Source organism: Python bivittatus, unplaced genomic scaffold, assembly GCF_059951505.1.
Source record: "Python bivittatus isolate LINGU-HERP-01145 unplaced genomic scaffold, Pbiv_v1 ctg000200_np1212, whole genome shotgun sequence".
NCBI lineage: Eukaryota > Metazoa > Chordata > Lepidosauria > Squamata > Pythonidae > Python > Python bivittatus.
Window position 1 is genome coordinate 18,561,247 of NW_028277040.1, and position 23,030 is coordinate 18,584,276.

Consider the following 23,030-nt stretch of genomic DNA (forward strand, 5'->3'; position numbering starts at 1 on the left):
ACATTATGCTAGACTCAAGCAATGCTTTCCAGCGTTGGGTGTATGGAAAACCAAAGGGGGAGTGTTCTGAGGTGTCGGTCTGGTGTGAGGAAAACAGATGGAAAACAGAGGCACCAAGTACATTCTTTATACCTGCTTAGTGACTGACTAGGGCTTTTTTTTTGAGTGCTAGGATGAAAGGACCATTTACACAATCGTTTCTCACTGTCGATGATGTTTTAGTCAAGTTCTGTTTTCTTTTCGCCCTGTCCTGCCATTGGCTCAGACCATAACGTGATTATTGGGATAATCAGAATTCTGGGCTGCAGGCCTGGAGTAACAATAGGACATAACACCCTTCAGAGACTTATCTCTATTTCTGTAAGACTTGTTTTTAAAAAAAAAAGTTACGTTTTTGTTCCTTTAGCTTAAGAGTGGCTTCCAACCACCATCTCTGATTGATGCCCATGGACCCAGAAGTCACAGATTTCCCCCTTTTTCTCTCCAAACCTGCTCTGATGTTTAGGGAACTCTTCAGAAGTAAATCTGAGGAGTGAATGGAGGAATGTACTGAAGGCAGAACAATGGGTATATCCTGTTGCATAAGCAGAAATTGGCTTCTGTGAAGTTGGATGGAGATTCTCTCTCTCTCTCTCTCTCTCTCTCTCTCTCTCTCATTCTCTCCCTCCCTCCCTCCCTCCCTGGTAACTCACATTATGTCCCTGTTTTATAGGAGCTCTTTTCAAAATAGAGAAATATTCTACAATACACAGAGATTTCCCATTATATCTACAGGGCATTTCCCTGGATACAAAGAACTCTTGAGGGCAGCATGGCTAATTTGATCCAAGAAATTATATTATATTATATTGTCATTTTCATACTAATGCCCAATTAGAGAGTTATCTCTGGAAAAACAGACTTCACAGGCATTCTTTGTCCTGGAAAGTAATCTCAAATCAAGCCAATTGCCTTTGGCAGTATTTACCCCACCTCTTCCATTTGTATTAATCCAAAATATGTTCAGAGTCTGCCCTATATTCAGGGTAATAAACACTTCAGTTTCTTAATGTTATTCTTTCCCTGGGATGGCCTTGGAAATCCTCTTGTGAACAAACTAGCAGCGACTGAGATACTTTTAGTGAATCAATACCTAGGTCTCTTTTAAACACACATAAACGTCAGCCTCTGACTTTGCTCTGCATGCAAAATGTAATGAATGGTAAGAGGAACAGCTGGCATTGGAAACAAATTGGCTGACTTGAAATATATTTATTGAATTCGTAGGCTGCTCTGCCTAACAAGAGAAGCACATAATGGCCAAATGCACCCATTTACCTATTGGCAAATAGCTTGCAATTAAAAAATAAATTGCTCACTGAGATTCAGCATACCAAAAGCATAAAAACAAATTAAGTAGCATAATTAGCAGCATCTGAACGAAAAGCACTTTCTGAGCTTAAATAATGATGTTACCAGTATTATATAATAAACACTGCCAGTGCGGAATTAGTAGTTCAAACTTCTTTTTAGAATAGTTAAACTAAATGTTTAATTATATCACGAGAAATTCCTAAACCTCAAATAGTCAAATGGAACTCTGGCAGTTCAGCTGAAGTCTCGGAATTTTGCAGCCAGATCCAGAGCCGGCTTACAACATTCTGCTGCTGCCTGGGACAAAGGACATGTGGAACCCCTTAGTCTACCCACAGAAGCTGCACTTGACCTTCCAACGTCTCCTTGCACTGCTGGTGGGGAAACAAACACCAACTGAGGCACCCACAGTAAACCAAGATGACATGAAATTATGAGATGTGGTTACACCACAAAGCAAGCTCTGCCTTTCATATATTTATGTCCAGACGTCTGATGAAAGTATGCCAGTTGCAAGTTTTGCATCATGATGTGTGCTGCATCACTTGCGCCTCTTGTGCATGCCTAAAGTAGCAGTATCCATTGGATGGGTCAAAAAAGTCAAGATGGTGGTCTCAACCACATAATTGAAGCCCTGTCCCTTTGCATGTGAACACTATGTTGATGCATATAAAAAGGTAGACTCTCTCACAATTATCTTTATGTTTTAAACCCTGTATGGACACCTCTGGTTTTGTGCTATGATGTGAGCCCATGTGCTACATGTGCAATAGACATACATATATAGTCTCTCTCTCACACACACACACATATACACATATGCATAATAGTCACACATGTGAGGTGAAGGACTAGAGGTAGGTATGCTAACTCAGGTTCTCCCAGCCAAGCCTTTCTATGTAGAGAGGGATGCCTTATAACTAAATGACTCCCCTGTCTGTGGAAACCCTCTGCGCCATTTTAAAATCCTGATTTGTCAAAATTCAAAATCATGGGAAGAGGTACACAAAGTTATCCTTCACGTATAGAGGGAGATGAAAATGGGAACAGTGGGGGAGATATATATGCTTATTCCTGCATACAGACATTCAAGAAAATTGAAAAAGTCTTCTGATCAGTCATAACCCAAAAATTATAACACTAACTTAGGATGTGCATAATGAACTACTGAATTTCCCAGCCCTAAGAACTGGTAATAGCCATTTGCCTAGCTAGATTTTTTAAAATAAAGGATTGGACCAAAGAGTTGACAATAACTATAATAACTGTATGAATACTGAAACAGTTGAAAAGGTACTAACAGAAATAATCTATTGACAACTCACATTAAAAAAATCATGGCGTACATATCATTGGATATGGCCAAGAAAGTGAAAAACTGGAAAACAGCCTTTACTCATCCATACACTCTGAGCATACTCTTATGAAGAAAATACAAATATGCAAATTAATGTTCAGATTATTACTTTGTAAGAATTATTCTCTCTATATATATTTGCAATAGTTACTGACATTTGTTCTGCCAGCTGAATTAAGGCTGCCACCCAGTGCATATTTTATTGAAAGTAAACTCCATCAGACCAAGCAGGATTGATGTCTGAGTGCACAGGGATTGCTCAGTGTATTTTAATTTCATCACACTGTATAACCTTCTAAAAGTTGCTATAAGCTTTCATATCTTTCAGCTAGTATTCCCTATCTTCAACATGGAAAATATTTTTAGAAACATTAAGCCATTCACTCTTTCAGCAACATCAAGAGGAGATAATTAGGCAAGTGTGTCCAACACAGAGATTACTGCTACAGTTAAGACTAAGTCAGGCCTGCAGACTTAACGGCTGACTGAGAAGAATGCAACTATCTCTTGGGGCTTCCATGTTTCTTGACCAATCCTCCTGCTTCATAAGCTCAGGGTTGGCAGCAAAACCAAACATTTTACTAAGGCTTCTTCACAATGCCTTCACCTCAGTCAATCTTCTCAGCGTCACCCCTAAGTACAATAATTAATGGGGCTTTGCAGCATTTTGGATCTGATCTTCCAAAGATACTTCAGAGTCTGAAGGAGCGGAAACATAGCCCCCATCTGCAACTCCTTAAAGCCACTGTGCCTTTTTTGCCCTGGCAACTTAAGGAGTTACAGACAAGGGCTACATCTGAGTTTCTGCACGTTCCAAAACACCTTTTGAAGATAACTCAAAACAGACAAGATGGCAGTTGGGGTGTCACGATCAAAGCCTTCCCTCAGTTGTATTTGTGTGTGCCATTGACAGAGATACCAAAGGGGCGGGGCTTTGATCTATCTTGCCCGTTCCGACCTCCTCTGAGGACATGCTCCCTAAAGTTAGGCAAGGCCACTGCTCATCTGTTCTTCTATGTGATCCAAAGGGCCACTGGAAGAGCCTGAATTAATTTCTTGTATTTTCCACAAAGTTTCTGTTTCGCGTGCCCTAAAATGAGGGTGGGCTGAGAGTTGCACGAGCCTTGTGAAAGGTGTGGGGAGCCTCAGGTTTCTAAGGCCAAATGGAAAGTGTGTGTGATCGAAGCGAAGACATGCAGAGTAAGACTCCTTTTTTTCCCCTTCTTTTTTTGCTATTCACATATTTTTCATGTTCTCTCCTCATCCATCTCCTCCCCTTCAGCAGCAGCTAAACAGGGAGCTGGTGGCCACAGGTGTACATAGGATGCGCACTCATGCCCTCCAATTAAAAACATGCATTTTGTTTCTCCATCTACTACAGTGTTGTCCAAACTTGGCCACTTTAAGATGAGTGGACTTCAACTCCCAGAATTCCCCAGCCAGCAAGGCTGGCTGGGGAATTCTGGGAGTTGAAGTCCACTCATCTTAAAGTGGCCAAGTTTGGACAACACTGATCTACTACGTTCAGAGGAAATCTTTGTGGTAGCTTTCTCTTTCATTCTCTCTCTCTTTTGGCCTGTATGTGCAGAGTTCATATTTCAAATAATAATTCATTGTTAGTATCCCTTCCTTCATGTGTTTTTCTTTCAGCGACAACTATTCATCTTTCTTTTTTAATTAAGAAAGAATAGTTTGTTATTTCTGAAAAGTATTTCTCATGGCATTTCTTTTAGAACAGAGAGATTATCAGCCGGTTCAGATGCAACTATTACTGGCAGAGTATATGTGGGTGGTGGCTTGGGAGAATCTGGATATTACAATTCTGAGTTTAAAGCAACAGTGTATTAGTGTTCTATTATTTCCTTTCTCTGCTCAGTCCTTATCAGGAGAATTTCATCTCTTCCTATCTTCAGTTCTTATTATAGTCTGTATCAGGAGAATGAGTTATCCTAGATTTTAATTTGTCTATTATGGATTCCTCTTCTCATTATGCATTCTTCCAGATAGCACCCAAAGTAACAGCAAAAAAATGGCACTCCATTCATCCATTGTCATGATAAAGAGTTGAGATGAAAATGGGCAAACATATATCCAATCTCTAGAAGGCATGCTGAAGATACTCTGAAGATTTCAAAATAAAGAGAAATGGCAATACTTATTAGGCTTTACAGCGAAAACAGTAAAAGAACTGAAACAAAATGATTTGTTCTGAGGCAAAGGAAAATCTATACACTACTTCTAATTCAACAATGAATACATTTCACCTTGCTCTGTAACTCCTTTTGTGTCTGTTAACCCCAGCTGCTACAGAGGATAGGGTAATCAGGTATCTGTACATTTTGAAATTATGAGATTGCCTTAAAATGAGTATGTTTGAACATACAAAACCATGATTAACTAAAACATGGCTAACCTAACTGCCTAGGTCTGTACAACACACTGAATAATTCTAATGAAAAAGCTACCAAAAAAAAGAATAAAAAAGAAACATGTTATAACAAATACATTTTAAAAATCAGTTTTTAAATACAGTATGAAAACTTGACCACATGAAATAATGTTGATCAGTCTATCACATCAATAAAAAGCAACTTCATAAGCAGAGAGCAAACACATACCATCTATCCAAGACTGGAAACCCAGGCTGATGCTATCTTTCCATTGTAAAATGATAATTCTTTGCTATGCTCCTTGCTTGGTAAAACCATACTTCTACATATATATTAATAAATTCTAACTTGGGGGTTATATAATTCAGAATTACATGCATATCTGTAAGCCTACAGTAATTCCTTTTCCCAGAACCATATTAACAACCTTAAAGATATTAAACCAAAATGTGATGAAAGTGGGCCAAGCTCGTATTATATGTCTAAATGTCCTCTCCATCATTTTAAACTTACAACATAATAACTTTCACAGCCAACACTTCTTAAACATTCTCTGAGGTGTCAAGTGAAGGTGAAAAAATATTTCTTGAATCAGTCTCAGTTTAAGATAAAAAACAGGCTTAATATTCTTTAAGATAGTTAATCGCTGATTTATTAAAATGGAGTATTCTGACTCTTTACAGTATTGCAAAGTTCTTGCAAATAATCACTATTCCCCTTAACAATACTCTTAGCCTCTCATAGGCTAAGCTCCCTTGAACTTAATGGACCTTACCACTAAGCAGGTGGGCTTAGGGATTTGAGGGGGACAATGAAATCCCAGATTTGGAGCCCACATACAACTCTGGGTTAAAACTGCAGAAATTGCAGATGGATTTCTGCTAAATGAAACCCCCCCTGAATCTGAACTAAAAATTAAAGAGATATCACAAGGAATACTTAATTACATTAATTTTTTAAAATATAAATTCCTTAAAGGGAGAGAAACTGCATTTCCTGTTGAAATCCTGCTTCCCTGGCTTTCTGCCCTGCAAATATTGCTCTCAGTCTATCAGTCTCTATCAACCTCTCTCTCTCTCCCCCTCTTCAGGGAAAGCAGACGGCAAATGGGATGAGGAGAAGGGAATGTCTGGCCTCTTGCTGTGGGGCTCATGAGATGCAGGCAATCACCCTGGGCTTAATGCTCCAGGAATGGCCTGGCCCCTGGAGCAGCAGGGCAACATGCTTCTCGTGCTGTCCTTGCAGCCTGCTGTTGGTTCCAGCAGGCAGGAGCAATGGGCAGTGAAGCATTAGCCTGGCATGTGCTGGGCTTGTGACCATCATAGGGCCTGGGGTAGCAGTGGGCGCTGCAGCCCACAGTCCAATCTGCCTACCCAGTGCTGGCTGCAAAGGGTAGATTTCACTTACCTTTCAAGCTGCTCCTATCCTGTGCTCATACTTGACTCTAAGGCAGGTCAAGCCACTACACCACCCTGCGGTTAGCACGCAACTAATAGAAATGCAGTAGCCCAAACGGAGCTACGGAGAGATGCCTTCAAGGTGACATTAAGAGGAAAGTATGAACAGTGGAACACAGAAACAAATGGAAGTGAGTGGGGAATCCTGGAGGGCAATGTTCTCCAGAAACAAATGCCTGCTCATTCTGGTCATGGAGCAACTGGGCAGTGTGGATAAGGCCACAATCTGGCAGGCAGGCAGGCAGGCAGGGTAGTACACCTCTTCCCCAGCTCTCGATCTCAGCAACCAGAGCAGAGTGCTTTTCTTTTGCCCTCCTGAGACTCTACAGCAGCAGCTGCCGCCGTTGTCACTGTCACTGTCATCTGCAGCCCCTGTGGCTTCCCTGCACGAGGCCTCCCAAGCACAGGGAAGGGGGCACGAGCATGTCCAGCAGGTGGCCCAGCCAAGAAGGGACTGAGCAGAGGAGGCTGTCAGGGGCAGCACACAGTGGATCCTCTGCCAGGCTGTGGCCTTATCCACACTGCCCAGTTGCTGAAAGCAGGGATGCTGTAACCCCTGAAATGGCCCTGCCCCTGGGTAAATGAGAAAGCGGATTGAACTGTGAACAGCCTCCCGACCTTTTCGACCTTTCTAGGAGTCTTTCTCAGTCGAAGAACAAGGTAAATACATAAACAAAGGAGGCTTGTCCACAGTGCCGGGGGACTTTCTTCCTGATTTCTGATCCATATTTCTTTTATCTGTAGCCTTTGGAAGGCCAAGTTTGGGATCTGTTACGGGAAGCTGACAAAACTGCAGCAGAACATCAAGATCAAGAGCAGGTGCACGAAGCCATGGCGGAGTCCCTGGGAGATGCTTGGGATTCCCTGACGATTGTCCTTGAGAAGCGGAGGACACTTTTAAAACTGAGTTTGGATTTCTTTGAACATGCTCTGGAGGTTTGTCTACCAGAATGGAAAATTCTTTTCATCCTCAAAGAAAACAAATCAATGTTGTATTTCAAGTACCCCTTCCTGGCTGATGACTTTTCACTGCTTTAGACAGAAAAAAAAGACAATCTCAGGTGTTTTTCTGTTTCCATAGGAATGATCAAGTGTTTTACAGCAGTGGGATCTTAGCAGCATAGAATCATAGAGTTGTAAGTGACTATTGAGACCACCAAATCCAGTCTCTTTCTCAGTGCAGGAATCCAAATTAACACATCCATGGAAGGGCATCCATGGGGGATCCAAGTAGGCAAGAGGGTGGCATTGATTGCTGCCTCAACATCATGGTACAAGGGCACCTATCAGTTCTTTTGTAATTGGTCATCCTGTGGTATTGCTGTTACTATTCTTAACTGGAGTGTGCGTCTTTATGAAATGATTTTTCCATGTCTTATCCTACTGAATAATTAATTCAGGCTATTCTCTGAAAGTTGAGAATAGTAACCCTGGCTTGGGTGGGATACCAGAAGAAGGGAGGCAAGCAGCTGAATGCCTAAAACTCTCCCCATGGTCTGCTTGCATGCTATAAATTGCACCTATCTCCCTGTACTTTTTAGCAAAAAAGCAGTGGCCTGCCTCCATACATTGGCCTTGAAATACCATTTTCCCCTTTCAGTTACTCTCTGGCCTGTCAATTCTTCCATTCAGTGCTGAGGGAGTCCCTATAGCTCATCTGAAAAAAATGGCAGGACCAGCTACTTCTGAGGAACCCACCTGTTCTTCAGTGAGGTACCACCCTCTTGGTAGCAGCTTGGCCCCATCACTTGGGGAGGAGGGCTTCCCATCGCTTCCCAGTTATGGAAGTGATCAAAACATAAATCATAGAGGGGGCCCAAGGGGACATTTATAGCCCCTGCTGTTGCAGTCCTGAGCAAGCGGAATTTCTCTCAGCAGGACCGAGACACGTGCAGGGATTGGCAGGCAGTTGGTTACACACCCGATTAGATTCCTTGAAGTAGCAAAAATGGAACCAAGGATCCGGCCTTATTGTTCCTGAAATATCTGAGCAAGAGGCAAATGGGAAATAACACATGTTGAGTTCAAATGGAAAATGCTGGAAGCCTCTTGCTGAAAAGTTTTGCTTTAACTGACAGAATATGATTATGTGTAATCTTTGTTTTATTATGATAAAGTACAAGCCTCATCTCCAGGATATTCTTTAATGAAAATCAGAAGTGAAATCCCAAATGCTGAAGGATAATGGATTTGTTTTCTATCATAAAGATAATAAAAACAGAACAGAATGTTTGAGAAAAAGCAGGCTGAGCAAAAGGCATCATTTTTCATGATCTTTCTTAATTTCATCTGAAGTTTCAACATCCTTAACGGGGGTTTTCTCTCTTAGACACAGCAATTTTATTTAGAAGAGAAAAGGCAAAGCTACTAGCCTGCTTGAAATATAGTGTGAGATAAAAAACCAAATAAAATGAAACAGAGATATAAACTTTAAAAAATAAGCCACTACTGTAATACACATTGCTGATCTACTGTTTTGGATTAATTGATAAGCTCTCACTGGATCAATATAGTAAACCATAACATGTTAAACTACCTGATCTGGGTTCCAAAAATTCAGACTGAAGCAAAAATCTCTACATCTTTCCTGCCATCTAGTCATCATCCAGTTTTGTGCAGCCTGCATCTGATAGCACTACATACAGTATATTCAGCTAATTAAACTACAGTTTAGAAAGTGAAAGCATATCACAGTGGTTAACTGTGTGTGAGCTTATCCCCCTACACCTAGATGTATGTATATTCCCAATTTACACAAACCGGCTAGAAATATCTTCCTCCAAGAAACAAAGGCAGGGTGCTAGAATGGCAGGAAAACAGGCCACTCTAGGCATCCCTGTGTTTTCAAAGGCACTTGCTTTTCCTGCTTCAGTGAATTCTCTGAAGTTCCATTTTGGAACAAAGAGGCTGAGGATTCCACCTTTTCAGTGGTGGCCATTCGTTTATGAGCATTTCCTCCTAGAAGATGCATTCTGTGAAAACCAAGATAAATCACTCTATTCTAGGGACCTTGTGAGGCAGTTGAGGGTATTTTTGTTTTGTTTTATTGGTATGCATATTTTTTTAGGTTTTTTTTTTAATCCCGCCTTTATTATTTTTATGAATAACTCAAGGCGGCGAACATACCTAATACTCCTTCCTCCTCCTATTTTGCTACAGGGCATGATAATTTGGTAGATTTTACACTCAATTGATTTCATAGCATTCTGCTTTAGGGAAGAGTGTGGGGATTGGGGCTGAGGGGATTCTATTTGGTACAATCATCTATCTTCTTGAGGCTGTATTCAGTTAGTGGCAGTGATGTGGGGGAGTGGAAATGCAGGGAAACACATCTGTGGGAATATTTAAAAAGCTGGAACAATTATATCGCCTGCCAGAGAACTGTTTTAGTTGATTTTTAAAAATTTTTGCTCTAGCAAGTCAACGCAATGATAGGCATTTAAGATTTGTTATTGTTTGCAGCATATCAGCCTAGCAAAAATCAGAGAATGTGGGCAATAATCAAGCAGATAATGGATCCTTGTTTCCATTTCTTTGAAGAGGTCCCTACTTCATACAAGCAGTATAAACAACAACAATTATTTGCAGGGCTGCTGGCTGGGAACTGTTGAAATTGAAATCTATCTCATCCAAAAGGTACCAGGTCGGGGAAGACAGCTTTAGAAGAACAGAACAAATATATTAATGTTATACAAGGCAGTTGAAAAACATATTTGATCCTTTTCAAGTGTATATGCATACCTTTGAAGAGTGCATTTTTCATATTCCTACAGTTTGCTGCCAAAATTGACCAAGTTGAAGATTTTCTGCAGTATTCCCAAGAGTTTGAGAATCCTGAATCCCTGAAAGCACTCTTGCACCAGCACAAACATCATACAAAAGGTACTGAAGGGGATGAGAGCATCTTGTTTTACAAGGAGGCATTTAGAGTGAGGTGTTTCTAAATAAAAGTTGGTTACAACTTCTTCTAAAGTTAATGTTCTTGGTCACGGTTGAAATCTTGCAAGTTATGTAAAATAACACAGATGTCATAATATCTGCCTTTTCCTAAAGTGTGTTAGATTAGCCCTGAAGAGAGCTCGATTTAAATTCTGTGCATAGTTTCCATCATTCAACTCAGCCTGCATCAAGGACTGTTGTGAGAATAACATGGAGGAGAACCGTTTATGCTGTCGTGTCACTGATCTCAACAAGTCTGTTTAACTATTGACTAACGGTTTCTCTCTACTTCAGCTAATCACAGCATAAACATGTCCTGGCAACATCTTTTTTTTCTGCTGTGTCCCCATCTTATCCTAGGGGCCAAAGTGAGATGGCTTAAGTCATCCATAACTGTATCAGTTATTCTGACGCCATCTGGGGCAGCCTCTCCATGTAGGAAATCTGTTGGGGTTTGTCACTGTTGATTTTGGAGGGAAGCCAGCTGATTGGCCATGACAAAGAGGCAGGATAGGGATTCGGAGCAGATCAGCACATTTCATGCCAATATAATTTTCTGCCAGCTCAAGGATGGATAGAGAATACTTCTACTGTGCAGCAGGAAAATTCCTAAGACTGGACCTGATTAAATTTACATATTGCTCTGCCCAGTCATCAGAGTCTCCCACAGTCACTTCATCACTGTAATACTTGACCAGAGATATCACAAGAAAAAGAAGTCTCAGCTATCATTAGCATAACTGGCTCCTCTTGGTGCATCTAGTGATTCAATTGGATTTGGCACGACTGTACTCTCTGGTGCAGGAACTGGGATCAGTGTATTTGCTGGATGGCTGGAGGATTTGAATCAATGCACCTGGTGCATCCAAAATCTGGAAAAGATTTCAGTAGTCCATTAATTCTCTCTCTCTCTTTCTCTGAGGCAATGGTGACAGAAGACTTCATTTTATTTTATATACTCTTTCTTCCATGAAGCTTCAGGCAGAATAAGCTTTAAATTGAAAACCACATGAAATTAAACCCAGGCATGCCTAAACATCTTGAACAAATGGCTTTCCCCTTGGCAAGTTGAATGCAGCCCTCAGATCCTGGGGTTACTGCCCTTTGTTCAGATAGCCCATCATGACTGTGGCTCTTTTTAAATAGTTGTTTGTTTCCATTTTTAATTTTGTATGTAATGATTTTCTTCCTTAGCCCACTTACTTCAGCAATCAGATGTGTTTACTATTTCGAGACCCTCCTGTGTGATACATCTGCTCTGTTTTTGGAATCTGTGGTCTTGATTAGGTGAGCTGATGTGGTAGGGACTAGACCATTAACCCTGTTCTGAAAGAAGAGGGTAGACTTGATAGTGTTTGGATTCCCTGCTATACTATGATTTTAGAATCAATGCATCATCACTAGAGTGGAAACAGGGTTTGGAGAGGTGAGGCACTATCAGGTCTTACTGTTATCCTGTCCAATGAGATACGTCATTTTCTCTCTCCTGCAAAAGTCATGTCTTATCTTTGAGGTATGTTTAATGCAGCAGATTTGACTCTCCACGCATAGATATTGGCAAAATGAACAGGGCACACATTGGCAGTAGCAGCCCTAGCATAGGGAAGATGAATGGCATTCCCAAAAATTCTGATTATCCATGCATTTCAAACATAATGGCGTTATGAGAAAGCTGTCCACAAGTGAGTTATTTTTCCACAGCAATTCAGAAGTAGTATCTGAATTAGGTTTGGAAGCATGGAATTAAAAAAGGAAAATCGGTATATGTATCATGTTATAGACAGATTTTCCTTTCTTAATTCCATGCCCCCAAACCTGATTCAGATATTACTTTTCAGTTGGGTAGAGGACCAAACTATGATTGAAGAGGAACTTGAGGAAGAGGTCTTCAATTTTGGATGCTTGCATCTTCCTTCAGCAATCCCCATCACACCTTACTGCTAAGAATCCCCAACACTCAGAGGAGAGGTTGCAGAAGTGCAGTAGTTCCATAGTTGCATGGCTCATTGTGCTAAACTGAACGCAGCTCAATCTGAGACAGTCAAAATCTCCATCAAAATTAACTTCTTTAAAATATTTTCAGCAGCATAGCACAGCACAAAAAGATCACAACAGTCTTCCAACTCTTAGAAGGGCTGTTTTCTAAGGAAGTACGAAGCAGTTCTGGCTGTCCCATCCTAGGTGTAATGTATTAGGAAACAAATTTACCCTCAGCCATTGAAATTCACTGGGTAACTTCAGACCAGTCAGCCCAATCTATGTCATAAGGTTGGTTTGGAGATAAAATGAAGGGAGATCTCTTAAACTGCCTTGAATTTCCACAGAGAGGTGGCATGCATATCTAAAAAATAATAATACAATAGTTGCATCTGAAAACAAATCCTATCCATATGTTAATGTATTTTTCATCCAAGAGGAAAGCCTAGTTTAGTGGGATACCATCTTGGGATACATTTTACAGGGAAAGGCAGCTGTCATCATTTTGGGGACCCAAGGGACATTTTCAAGAAACAAAAATGAGCGAGAAAGTGTTGACTTGGCTGAAAATGTCAGTCAAGTAATGTATTGTCGAAGGCTTTCACGGCCGGCATACGATGGTCTTCCGGGCTGTGTGGCCGTGTTCTGGAAGTTTTGTTTCCTAACGTTTCGCCAGCACCTGTGACCGGCATCTTCAGAGTGCAGGAGCACAGACAGGAGCAGTTCTCTCTGTGCCCAGGGTGATGTGACCCTTTTGTGGGTGTTTATAGAGATCTGAGGGGGGGGGGAAGGGGGGGATTGGGGGGGTGGGGGGGTTGGGTTACTGAGTGGCTGCTTGTTTTGGTGTCAGAATCTATGTGTATCTTCCTGGGGATTAGGCAGGGTTTTTTCTTCTATTGAATTGCACTCTCCTGCACTCTGAAGATGCCGGTCACAGGTGCTGGTGAAACGTTAGGAAACAAAACTTCCAGAACACGGCCACACAGCCCGGAAGACCCACACCAGCCATTAGTCAAGTAATCTTTGGGTAGTATGGCTTACAGAACCTAGTAAGTTGACTTATGGTTCTCACTTGAAATCAGAATATTTAGGCACATTCCACTCAGAATTGCAGCAAGAGGAATAGGTAAAGAGCTTATATTTCCTAGGTCTTCCTTCAAGGGTTGGGGATCCTGCTCAAGGAACTGTGGGACCTAGTTTTTGGGTTTGCCACCTGAAAGAATTATGTCTGTGATATTCCAAAGTTTTCTTCTTCGTCTTACTAATGTTATTGTGATGTTGATAAGCACGATCAGTTTCTGGCACTGAGCGATTCCGCAATGTACAGTTTGCCTTCTGAGCGTTGTTGTCCATCTGTGCTGGAAAGTTGGATGAGTTGGCTGACAGGGAGCTGCAGGCAATCCACTGGCATCTTGGAGAGAAATATGCGGCAATCACAAATCCATTTATGTTGCATCAAGCCGTTTATGCCTGATATAATGACTGTTTTATATGCCCTGCATGTTGTGAGAAGGGATCTGTTTTGTAAAAGCTCTTGGCTGTTACTATTGTTGAAATAGCACAGAGAAATAAAATGAACAAATATTCAAAGGACCTTTAAAAGAGCGAGTTTTATTGTGCAAATGTATGCAGAAATAAAATTAATATAATATAGAGAAAGCTTATGAAACACATTTGACTAAATTTCCACTTTCAGTGGGAACATACACAGCTGAAGTGTGATCTAAGAATAGTTCAGATCCAAAGTCTAGGTAGTTCAGAAATGTTTTCTTTTCGGTGCCGCACGTTGCTCCACTGTCATTGGAGTCAAGTGACATGGTCAGGGTTTGAACACCAAACTACACCATGTTTTCTTGAATAAAGCCCAATGAACTAGGTTCACACTAGATGTCAAGCTATAAACCATGGTTTCAAACAAAAATGGCTGAGTTCACAAAATATGCTAGACCCAGTCCAAACAAGGGTGGCATTGCATGATTTTTAACCTTTAGAATCTAAAAGAAACAATGATAGGAACCATTCTAAAAGCTTCCTTATTTATTGCCTCTAAATGTTCTGTATATAAGACTGCTGCTAAATATTCTGTGAGTACTGAGCATATTTGGGCTTTATTGACAGAGGGCTCAAGTAGCATGACCATGGTTCAGTCCCCCCCCAAGTTCTGTTGCCCTCTGGTTAAGTTCAGCACTATTTCTTCACCTTAAATTCCCATTAGGCTACTGTGAGGGTAAAATAGGAGGCAGGGGACCATATAAATTACCTTGGATTTCTGAACAGAAGATGGGATATAAATGTAATCAGTAAATCAAAACCATATATCACAGTGAATTTTCTATAGGACTGACATATTGACATTGATTGATTATTAATCTTTAAAAACACCATATTCCCATACAGCAATTTTGTCATGTATTTTTTTTCCAACCAATGCAATGCGTATGTTTGTACACAAACACAAATAATCCATATTTTATAAAACTTCCTGGATTTTGTCACCCTTTCTTCTTCCCTTGGGCCTATGATTCCATTAAATACATTTTTAATAAATTATTATATTAGAATAGATTTAAGCTGCCGTTGATTGCCTGATGAAAAAAACCCTGCTTTTTTTAACCTATCTTTGTTGTTGTTAAAACTTAACAGGTTCCAACTTAAGTGGCTTGAATCATATGTAATTCTGATCAAAAGTTAGAACAGTGAATTGAAGCCTGGAAACTTTAATATGAGTTTGGTGGTCTCAATTCAATCTTCACTGGTGTAAAGTTGTCACTGTAGAGCAATTTAAGCTTAGAACATTTGATAGTGATTGACTGCCATTGCAAAAACAGAGGTCCATCCCTGAAAACAATCAAAGGAAATTGTTTGCCAGTAGAAAAATAATCTTGCAAGAATATGGTTTTTCCCAAAGGGTCAAGAATGGGTAGCTCATACAATTTTTTCATTGTTTTTGTCTTTTCAAAGAGATAAGAATTCAAAAAGCAGGTAGTCATGTATGTAATTAAAATTGCCTTTTTATATTGTACCCTGTGTGGCAGTCGGTTCTAATTTTATCAATAGATAAGATGAAGAGAAAAGAACACCTTAGTTTTTTAATGAAGCACGTGTATTAGTAGCACCCTCTTGAAGTAACCTTTTTTTGCTCTGCTTGATTTATTTATGAGTGCTTGGTTGATAGTAATGTCATTCTTAACCCCATCCTGCAGGATTTAAATTAGATGTGCAAATTAAGCCTATCTACTTTGGTTGCATTGACTTCATTGGTCCCATCCTCCCAGCAACTCTTGCAAAAGGCAGCAAAGATGATGGGGTTACAATTTGGTTTTGCAGCAACCTGATTCCACAGCTTTTCCTCCCCCCCCCTCCCCCCCCATTAGCTCTTGGCAGTTCTCCCTCTTCTTCCACTTTTTCCTGAATACAATTGTCGTATACTTTGTCTTTTAAAACTACAGCTGAGATTGTGCAGTGTGGCTAAAATGCAGTTGGATAGTTTGAGGCTGATTGTGTGGTGTGTACTCAGGCAATTGGAGAGGGTTTAAAAGACAGGGATTAGAACAGTTTGCATACTGTAAGATCTGGCTACAACAACTAGATGACCTGTAGATAAAAGCAAAATCGGAATTTCCTATAGTTCTGCAAAAGTGTTAGAAAATTCTAAGCATTTCTAAGCTAGCATTTCTCAAACCTTTTGGGGTCACAATGCCCCCTGTCCTCTGCGTGTGTGTGAATTATATATTTAAAAAAATATTTTTGTTGCACATTTATTATTTCTTCGCAAACAATTTTTGAAAACAAATTTTTTTAAAAAAAATAACGAACACATGCCATTAAAGATTTAAAAATTAATTAAAAATTAATTATACAGAAATTGGTTTGGTTCTCTTTATCAGAAACGTAAATAAAATTTTAAACTATCTTTTGATTTTAATGTACAAATATAAGTAGAATTAATATATATATTCTTACCTAAAATGAAACAGAGTTCAGTACCAGGACTGAAACACAGTGATGTATCCATGTTCAAACAGAATAGCTCAATAGCTGTTATGTTTATTTCTAAATAACCAAGAGTAACCGAGTGTGCAGCTCATGTTTTTGTGAATCATACAGTTGTGCTAAGACCTACTGCAATTGTATGATTCATGCAGTCAGCATCTGGTTGAAGCAATCCAAAGCGCGATACTATTTCGAGTGTTCTAAAGCTTGAGATATTTATAATTATCAAAGTATATGTTTACAGTTTTACACTCTTAATAAAATATGTTGGATAAGTTACATGTAATCTTTTGTTATTATATAGTAAACCTAATAGTCTTTCCTGTCTCCCCCTTGCTGTCTAATGCCCCCCTGCTACCCCCTTAATGCTCCTCTGAATAATTCAAACGCCCCCCAGGGGGCGGTATTGCTCTAAGTCTTATTTGCTGCCCACCAGTGAGCATCTTGGGTTTTGCAGTCCAGATCTTGTAGTTTTAACTTTTCCTTCAGAGACATCTAGTTCCTATTCTAATCCTTAAAAGATCAAAGGAAAAAAAGTGAAAAAATTGACTGCATCCCTTTTGTTGATGGCACTGAAGGCCTCCAACTTTTATTCTCACTCTTCAAACTTGGAAGAAACAAGAAACAAACAAAAAGGGCAAACAAAAAATGTTCCCGTTCTCCCTTTCCAGTGATATCACCACAACACAAGATGGCCTCCTGTTCTTATCTGTTCCCTTGAAATATTTAAGAAACATATTTTAAAAGGTTCCCCACTTCCCCCCACATTCAGAGATACCACTAAGCCTTTTAAAAGGCCAGGAGGCTCAGTTGTGGCTTCCAGCTCCTGAGATGTTGCCACTTGCTGACTTAGCCTGACAGGTGAACCCAGCCATTCAGCGTCTCTGGCAGGATTCTGCTTTGTTTGGGAACTGGTCGCTCACCGAGAGCCAACTTGGTGTAGTGGTTAAAGCCATCAGGCTAGGGACCAGGAGTCTGTGAATTCTAGTTTTGCCTTGGGCGCCAAGCCAGCTGGGTGACCTTGGGCCAGTCACTCCCTCTCAGCCCTGGGGAGCAGGCAAGGGGAAACCACTTCTGAAATCTTGCCAGGAAAGCTGCAGGGACTTTTCTGTGTAGTGGCCAGGAGTCAAGACTGACTTGAAGGTGCACACGCGCACACACACACAGCTCATTAATTACTATGGCCTGAGAGGAGAATAGGGTAAAACTATGGGCCTTTTCCTCTCTGTGAACTCCAGATTGTGTCCTGCTGGGAGAATTGGTCTGAGCCTCTATAACTGGACTCCTTGGGAAATTTAATTCATTGAGCATGCAGAGGTCTAAGTAGTGCAGAGACCACTCAATAAGGGGAAAACTGAAATAAACCATGTGCTTGTTTATTCTTTGAATCCTTAGATCTGATCCTGAGACAATGTATAGCCCTGCCTTGTTACATTTAGTCCTGTTTGTTGTGCAAAACATTTGCTGAAAAGGTGCTGGAGACACAACTTTGCACGGTATAAGTGATTAGGCTCTGCTGCTACCTTTACATTTTGTAAAAGGCACCCTGTGTGATTTAACACCTTTGTTAAATAATGTATGCATTATTCTTTGACATCAAATTTAAATTATATTTCACATCCTAAGCAGTTGTCCCAAGATGTCTCTTAGAAGAAATTGGTCTGCAATTTTTCTCATGAAGTTTACGTGAGGAAATAGTTTAATCTTTTGGAAACTACATTGTATTTGCTATCTGCTATTACATGGAGACTTTTTACTAGCTGCTGTGAAAATCACTACAGTACGTCAATATCCTGAGGAATGTCACTTGGCAAGAGTGCTTGTGTGGTAACAAACATGTGAACTCCTTGATCCAATTGTGCTGCCAAAGGGAGATGAAATATTGGCATTTAGAGTTCGAACTCTGCCCTTCCATAGCTTTCATAAAAATGTAATTTCAGCAATGGTGCTCAGAATTACCTGTTGTACTGTGGTTTTTAAAAATGAGCAAGAATCGCAGAGAGGATGTGCAAATGTATGTTTAAGTACAATTGATGTAATATGCAAATGACATGCTTTTTATTTTGGGCTTCAGGAGCTGTCAGTCCAGCCCAGTTATATGCTAACATCTGAACTGCTTCTGTAAGAAATAATCTGAATGGTACCAGTGCCCTCTGCTGGACATAATATGCAAGTCTCTTTGAATTCCATTACTCCAGAGGACGCCTCTTGGCATCTTCGTACTGCAGCTATGACTGCTAAGAGCCTGCAGCTTCCCAGTGGTATCAGATGCAGCACAGCAGAATCATGTTAACTTAAGCATGACACTGAAGTACAGAGTTTAACTGTTCCTCTCTTACGATGCAACAAACCTACATCAATATACATTTTTCCTCCAGTGCAAACGAAGGATACTCTAGTATGTATGATGTGTTCACCAGCAATTTAATATATTATTTTTAATATTGTCTTTGCAGAGCTTCTGGAAAAATCATTGAGACTCTTAAACAAAAGCCATGACCTAACTGAATTCATACAGGAATTCAAATCTGATGGGCCAAACACAAATCCAGAATTCATTCAGGGAGCCCACAATAGTTGTTTGAAAATTGACGTTCTCCTTGAAGTTCTACAAGACAGGAGGAGGCAACTGGACAAACACTTGAAGCTGCAGTGTGAAGGACTAGAACAAGTTTTGCAAATCTGTCAGTGGCATTACCAGGAAAACCAGGTATAGTCTGGAATGTTTCTATATGTAAAGTATGTGCACTCGGTTGTGTTATATTAATCTTGAATTAACTGTTTTCCAACTTTCTGTCTTCTAGATCTGTTGGACTAGAATTCTCAGTATTCCTAGCTAGCACAGTCATTTGCAAAACTGGATGAGAAGGGAATGGGGGAATGTATCAGACTGGAGCAGACTTTTTTACAATAAGGAACACTGACAAAGTATGCATAAGAATTTAATTAGTGAATCCACATGAGTAACACAAATCATATAGTTCTAATTTAATGCTATTGTAAGAATACTAATCTTCTTTTAAATGCGACTGAGAGTCTAGGACTCATGACTGGAAATTATAGCAAAATAATAACAACATGAATTCCAGTCTAGTATCCAGTACAAGGATTAATTCCACTCATTAAATTAATCTAGAATGAGACTACAGCTTGACTGACATAGACTATACACAATCCACAGTCTTTCTTTTTTCAGTTCTCATTATTAACTTAAATATCTTCAAAAGACAGATAGAAAAATTAATGGAGGCTATTAGTGATAGTGCTTATGATTGTACCACACATTGAATCATCAACTAGCCAACCATATTTTAACATACAGGTAGTCCTCACTTACCAACTGCAGTTGGGACCAGCAACTCCATCACTAAGTAATGTGATTATAAAGTGAAAAATCATGTGACCACTCCTGACTTACGACAGCAGTTGTCAGTTCTGGCTACGGTCATTAAGCGAATCACCGCAGATCTTTAAGTGCAATGTCTTGTGACTGCAACTTGCAACCTTCTGCTGGCTTTTCCATGACTTTGTTTGTTGGAAGCCAGCTGTGAAGGTTGCAAATGGCGATCAAATGACCGCAGGATGCTGCGAACGTCATAAATGGGTGCTGGTTGCCAAACACCCAAATCGTGATTACGTGACTGTGTAGATGCTGTGACAGCCACAACTTCAGGGACCAGTTATAAATCTCAATATTCAGTGCCATCATAACTTTGAATGGTCACTGAATGAATGGTCGGTAAGCAAGGACTACCTGTAGTATATTGTGCCTTTGTGGTTAATGTATGGGTTGATGTGTAAGCCTCAAAATTTAGGCTGAAGCCAAAAGCTGGGGGCAGGCAGCCTGCTACACATGGCCCCAGTTGTGATCCCCCGAGTTAATGGGGAAGCATTGGGCATTTTAAGGAGCAAAATGGGGGCATTCTTCTGTACCCCCAAGCAGCCCAAAAGAGACCAAAAGTAGTTGCCCAGCTGTATTGCAAACTTAACTTTGAATAAATATTGCATTACCTCCAGGATGGAAGCCAACCTCTGTATTTCACTTGTTGGCGAACATGAATAGAACTGGGCAATTGCTTTCCTTCCCATTTGTAGCTATCTTGGTTGGCCTCTCTGGGAAACAGGATGCTGCATGAGACGGATTTTCTGTCTGAATCAGCAGGACTTTTCTGAATCATTCTGCAACAGAGAGATGAGCAACTAACACCTACTTTTCTTTGGGTGAAACAGCTTTTTAAATTCTATATGGCTTGAACATGATAAACATGTTAAGGTTTTAAACTTTCTGTGACCCTTCCTTTTATTCACTGGAAAGCATGACTAACCTCCCGAGATAGCGGTTCATAGTAGAAAAAGGGATGTTAATTTAAACTGAAAAGCCATATAATATTATGCAGAAATTATCTTTACAGATGATGTACAGAAAGTGTTTTATGTTCTTTGAAATACTTGACAGACTGGGCAAATAAATTAAATATGTAAATGACAGTATTAGTTTACTGTGGATGCTTCTCAAGGGTTTCCAAACAGCCCCCTGGAGAGTGCCATATTACCTGTTTTGTAATGCACTATGGGTATATTATAAATCACAAATTGTTCTTTGCATTTTTATATAAAATCCCCCAAGTAAAGTCTTATGAATATGCCTAGGCTTGCTAGCAAACTTTGAAGCATCCATCAGATGCTCATAATTGCCTGTGGGAGGACTAGATTTACCAGTTTCATGACTAGATTGATCTCTATCCAGAATGACAAATCCTGTGTTCCTTCAGAAGCATCATCTTCAGTGCCTTTGGCTATAAACTGATAGCTGAAAACAAATCCTCATTTTGAATTAATATAAAGGAGATAAATTACAAACCATGATGTTGCAGCCATCTCTATGTTAAGTCATTACAATATCACAAATTACAGTTCCTAAGACTCAGTGAAACACAATCTTGCTTGTTTTGTTATGTCTCCTAAGAAAAGTCAGCCTTGGAATTTTCCAAGATTGATTCTCATTGTTAAAAAACAATGTTGCAAAATGAATTTATCAAAGTAACTTGGAAAAATAGGTTTGGTGAAAAGTATGGCTTCTTAATACTTTTTGTTTTTGTAGTAGCTAACATAAGGTTGCCAGGAATGAAATTTTTGTCTCCTTCCCAATTATTTAATTGTCCATCTTAAAAGAAGAGAGACAGCAATAGCTGAGGTGGGTACATCCATCTTATTGTGTGAATCCATCTTTGCCATTTGGATATATACTTGTTCTTTGTAAATGATTTTTTAACAGTCCCTCTCTAACTGCCTTTTCAAAGCTGTTTCTTGAGATAATTGGCTCCTAATCATTGTTTTATGATAAGATATTTGATAAGATCTCATGCATAGGTATGATACTAACATTATGTGGGGTTTCCAGTCATAGGGGAGTTTATAGGTATGTTAAGTAGAATACGGTTCCAACCCTCCTTTTCAGACCTTGGCAATTAGAGGGGACTGTGTACCAAAGATACTTGGAGTGGGAGTTGCAGGTAACCCAGACATGTGCTTAGATTAAGCTGTTGCACACACAGGTGTCTCCCTGCATAGCATTAATCAATTAGTAGTCAAATATTTCTTCCATTTTTAGAATCACACTTTAGTAGCAGTAGTAATATCTAAGTTTACTCTGATTCAATAGCTCATGAGGAACAATAGCTCATTAGGAATAGACTTTTAGGCATGAAGGTTGAAAAACAACATAATTTTCTTAACTTATAATTGCAATGCAGTATTCTGAGCAGTTTCATAATTGTTGAATGCTGTTCTCAGTCAAATATTTTCAATAATGCCCCTGCATTAATGAAAACCAAGAAGCAGACAGAGCTATTCTACCCATAATTATCTTGGGAAGTACATTCATTGTTAATGTATTTTTCTTAATGCCTTCCAACCATACTCTTATGAAGTGAACAAATCAATCAGTTATTCAAGGATCTTAGGTTTGTTTATTCAAATCTTGTAGCTCTAAAATGAAGATGAAGGTGGTGGATTTGCCCTGATACGGCAGGAGCCTCCGTATAGTGGAGCTTTTTTCTACTAGCAGAAAATCACATTTGTTGCATCCTAATTATTTTCAGACATTATTAACAGGGAGAGAGGAGTTAGGATCGCATTGTATTTTAGATAGATTACTACCTAATTACATTCAATATAGTTAAACATTTTAATATTTCCTCATATTATTTCTGCTGCAGCCATTTCATGTAAAAACTGACATATAGAAGGGGAAGTCTGTGTTTATTAGTTTTTAATCCCTGTATTGATCAAAATTCTAACAGAAAACAAGGTTTAGGAAAAGGTAACCAGTATATCAGCCAAAAGCAGTATGCACCCATTTCTTAGTAGGTGAAAAAACAGAATTAACAAGACTTGGAGCCTTTCCCCACTTGCATCCAACCACAGGATGAATGTGGCCTGGCAACTGCTTTTTTCTGATACGTCCTTCTGATGCTTCCTTTATCTTACCCCCATCCCATTCACGTGATAGTTTAAGTAAACTGTACCAGCGTCAATGTAGTCTTTTCCTCCTTAAACTAGCAA

At 39.7% G+C, this 23,030-nt stretch overlaps 1 protein-coding gene across 1 annotated transcript in view; it reads left to right on the forward strand.

Annotated features, from left to right (window-relative positions):
- The window catches only part of CCDC141 (coiled-coil domain containing 141), a 120,051-nt gene that overhangs the window by 17,859 nt on the left and 79,162 nt on the right, over window positions 1-23,030 (forward strand). The window contains 3 exon segments of the mRNA XM_088135750.1: window positions 7,302-7,493; window positions 10,331-10,439; window positions 18,923-19,176. Coding sequence (XP_087991876.1) covers window positions 7,302-7,493; window positions 10,331-10,439; window positions 18,923-19,176 — 555 coding nt within the window.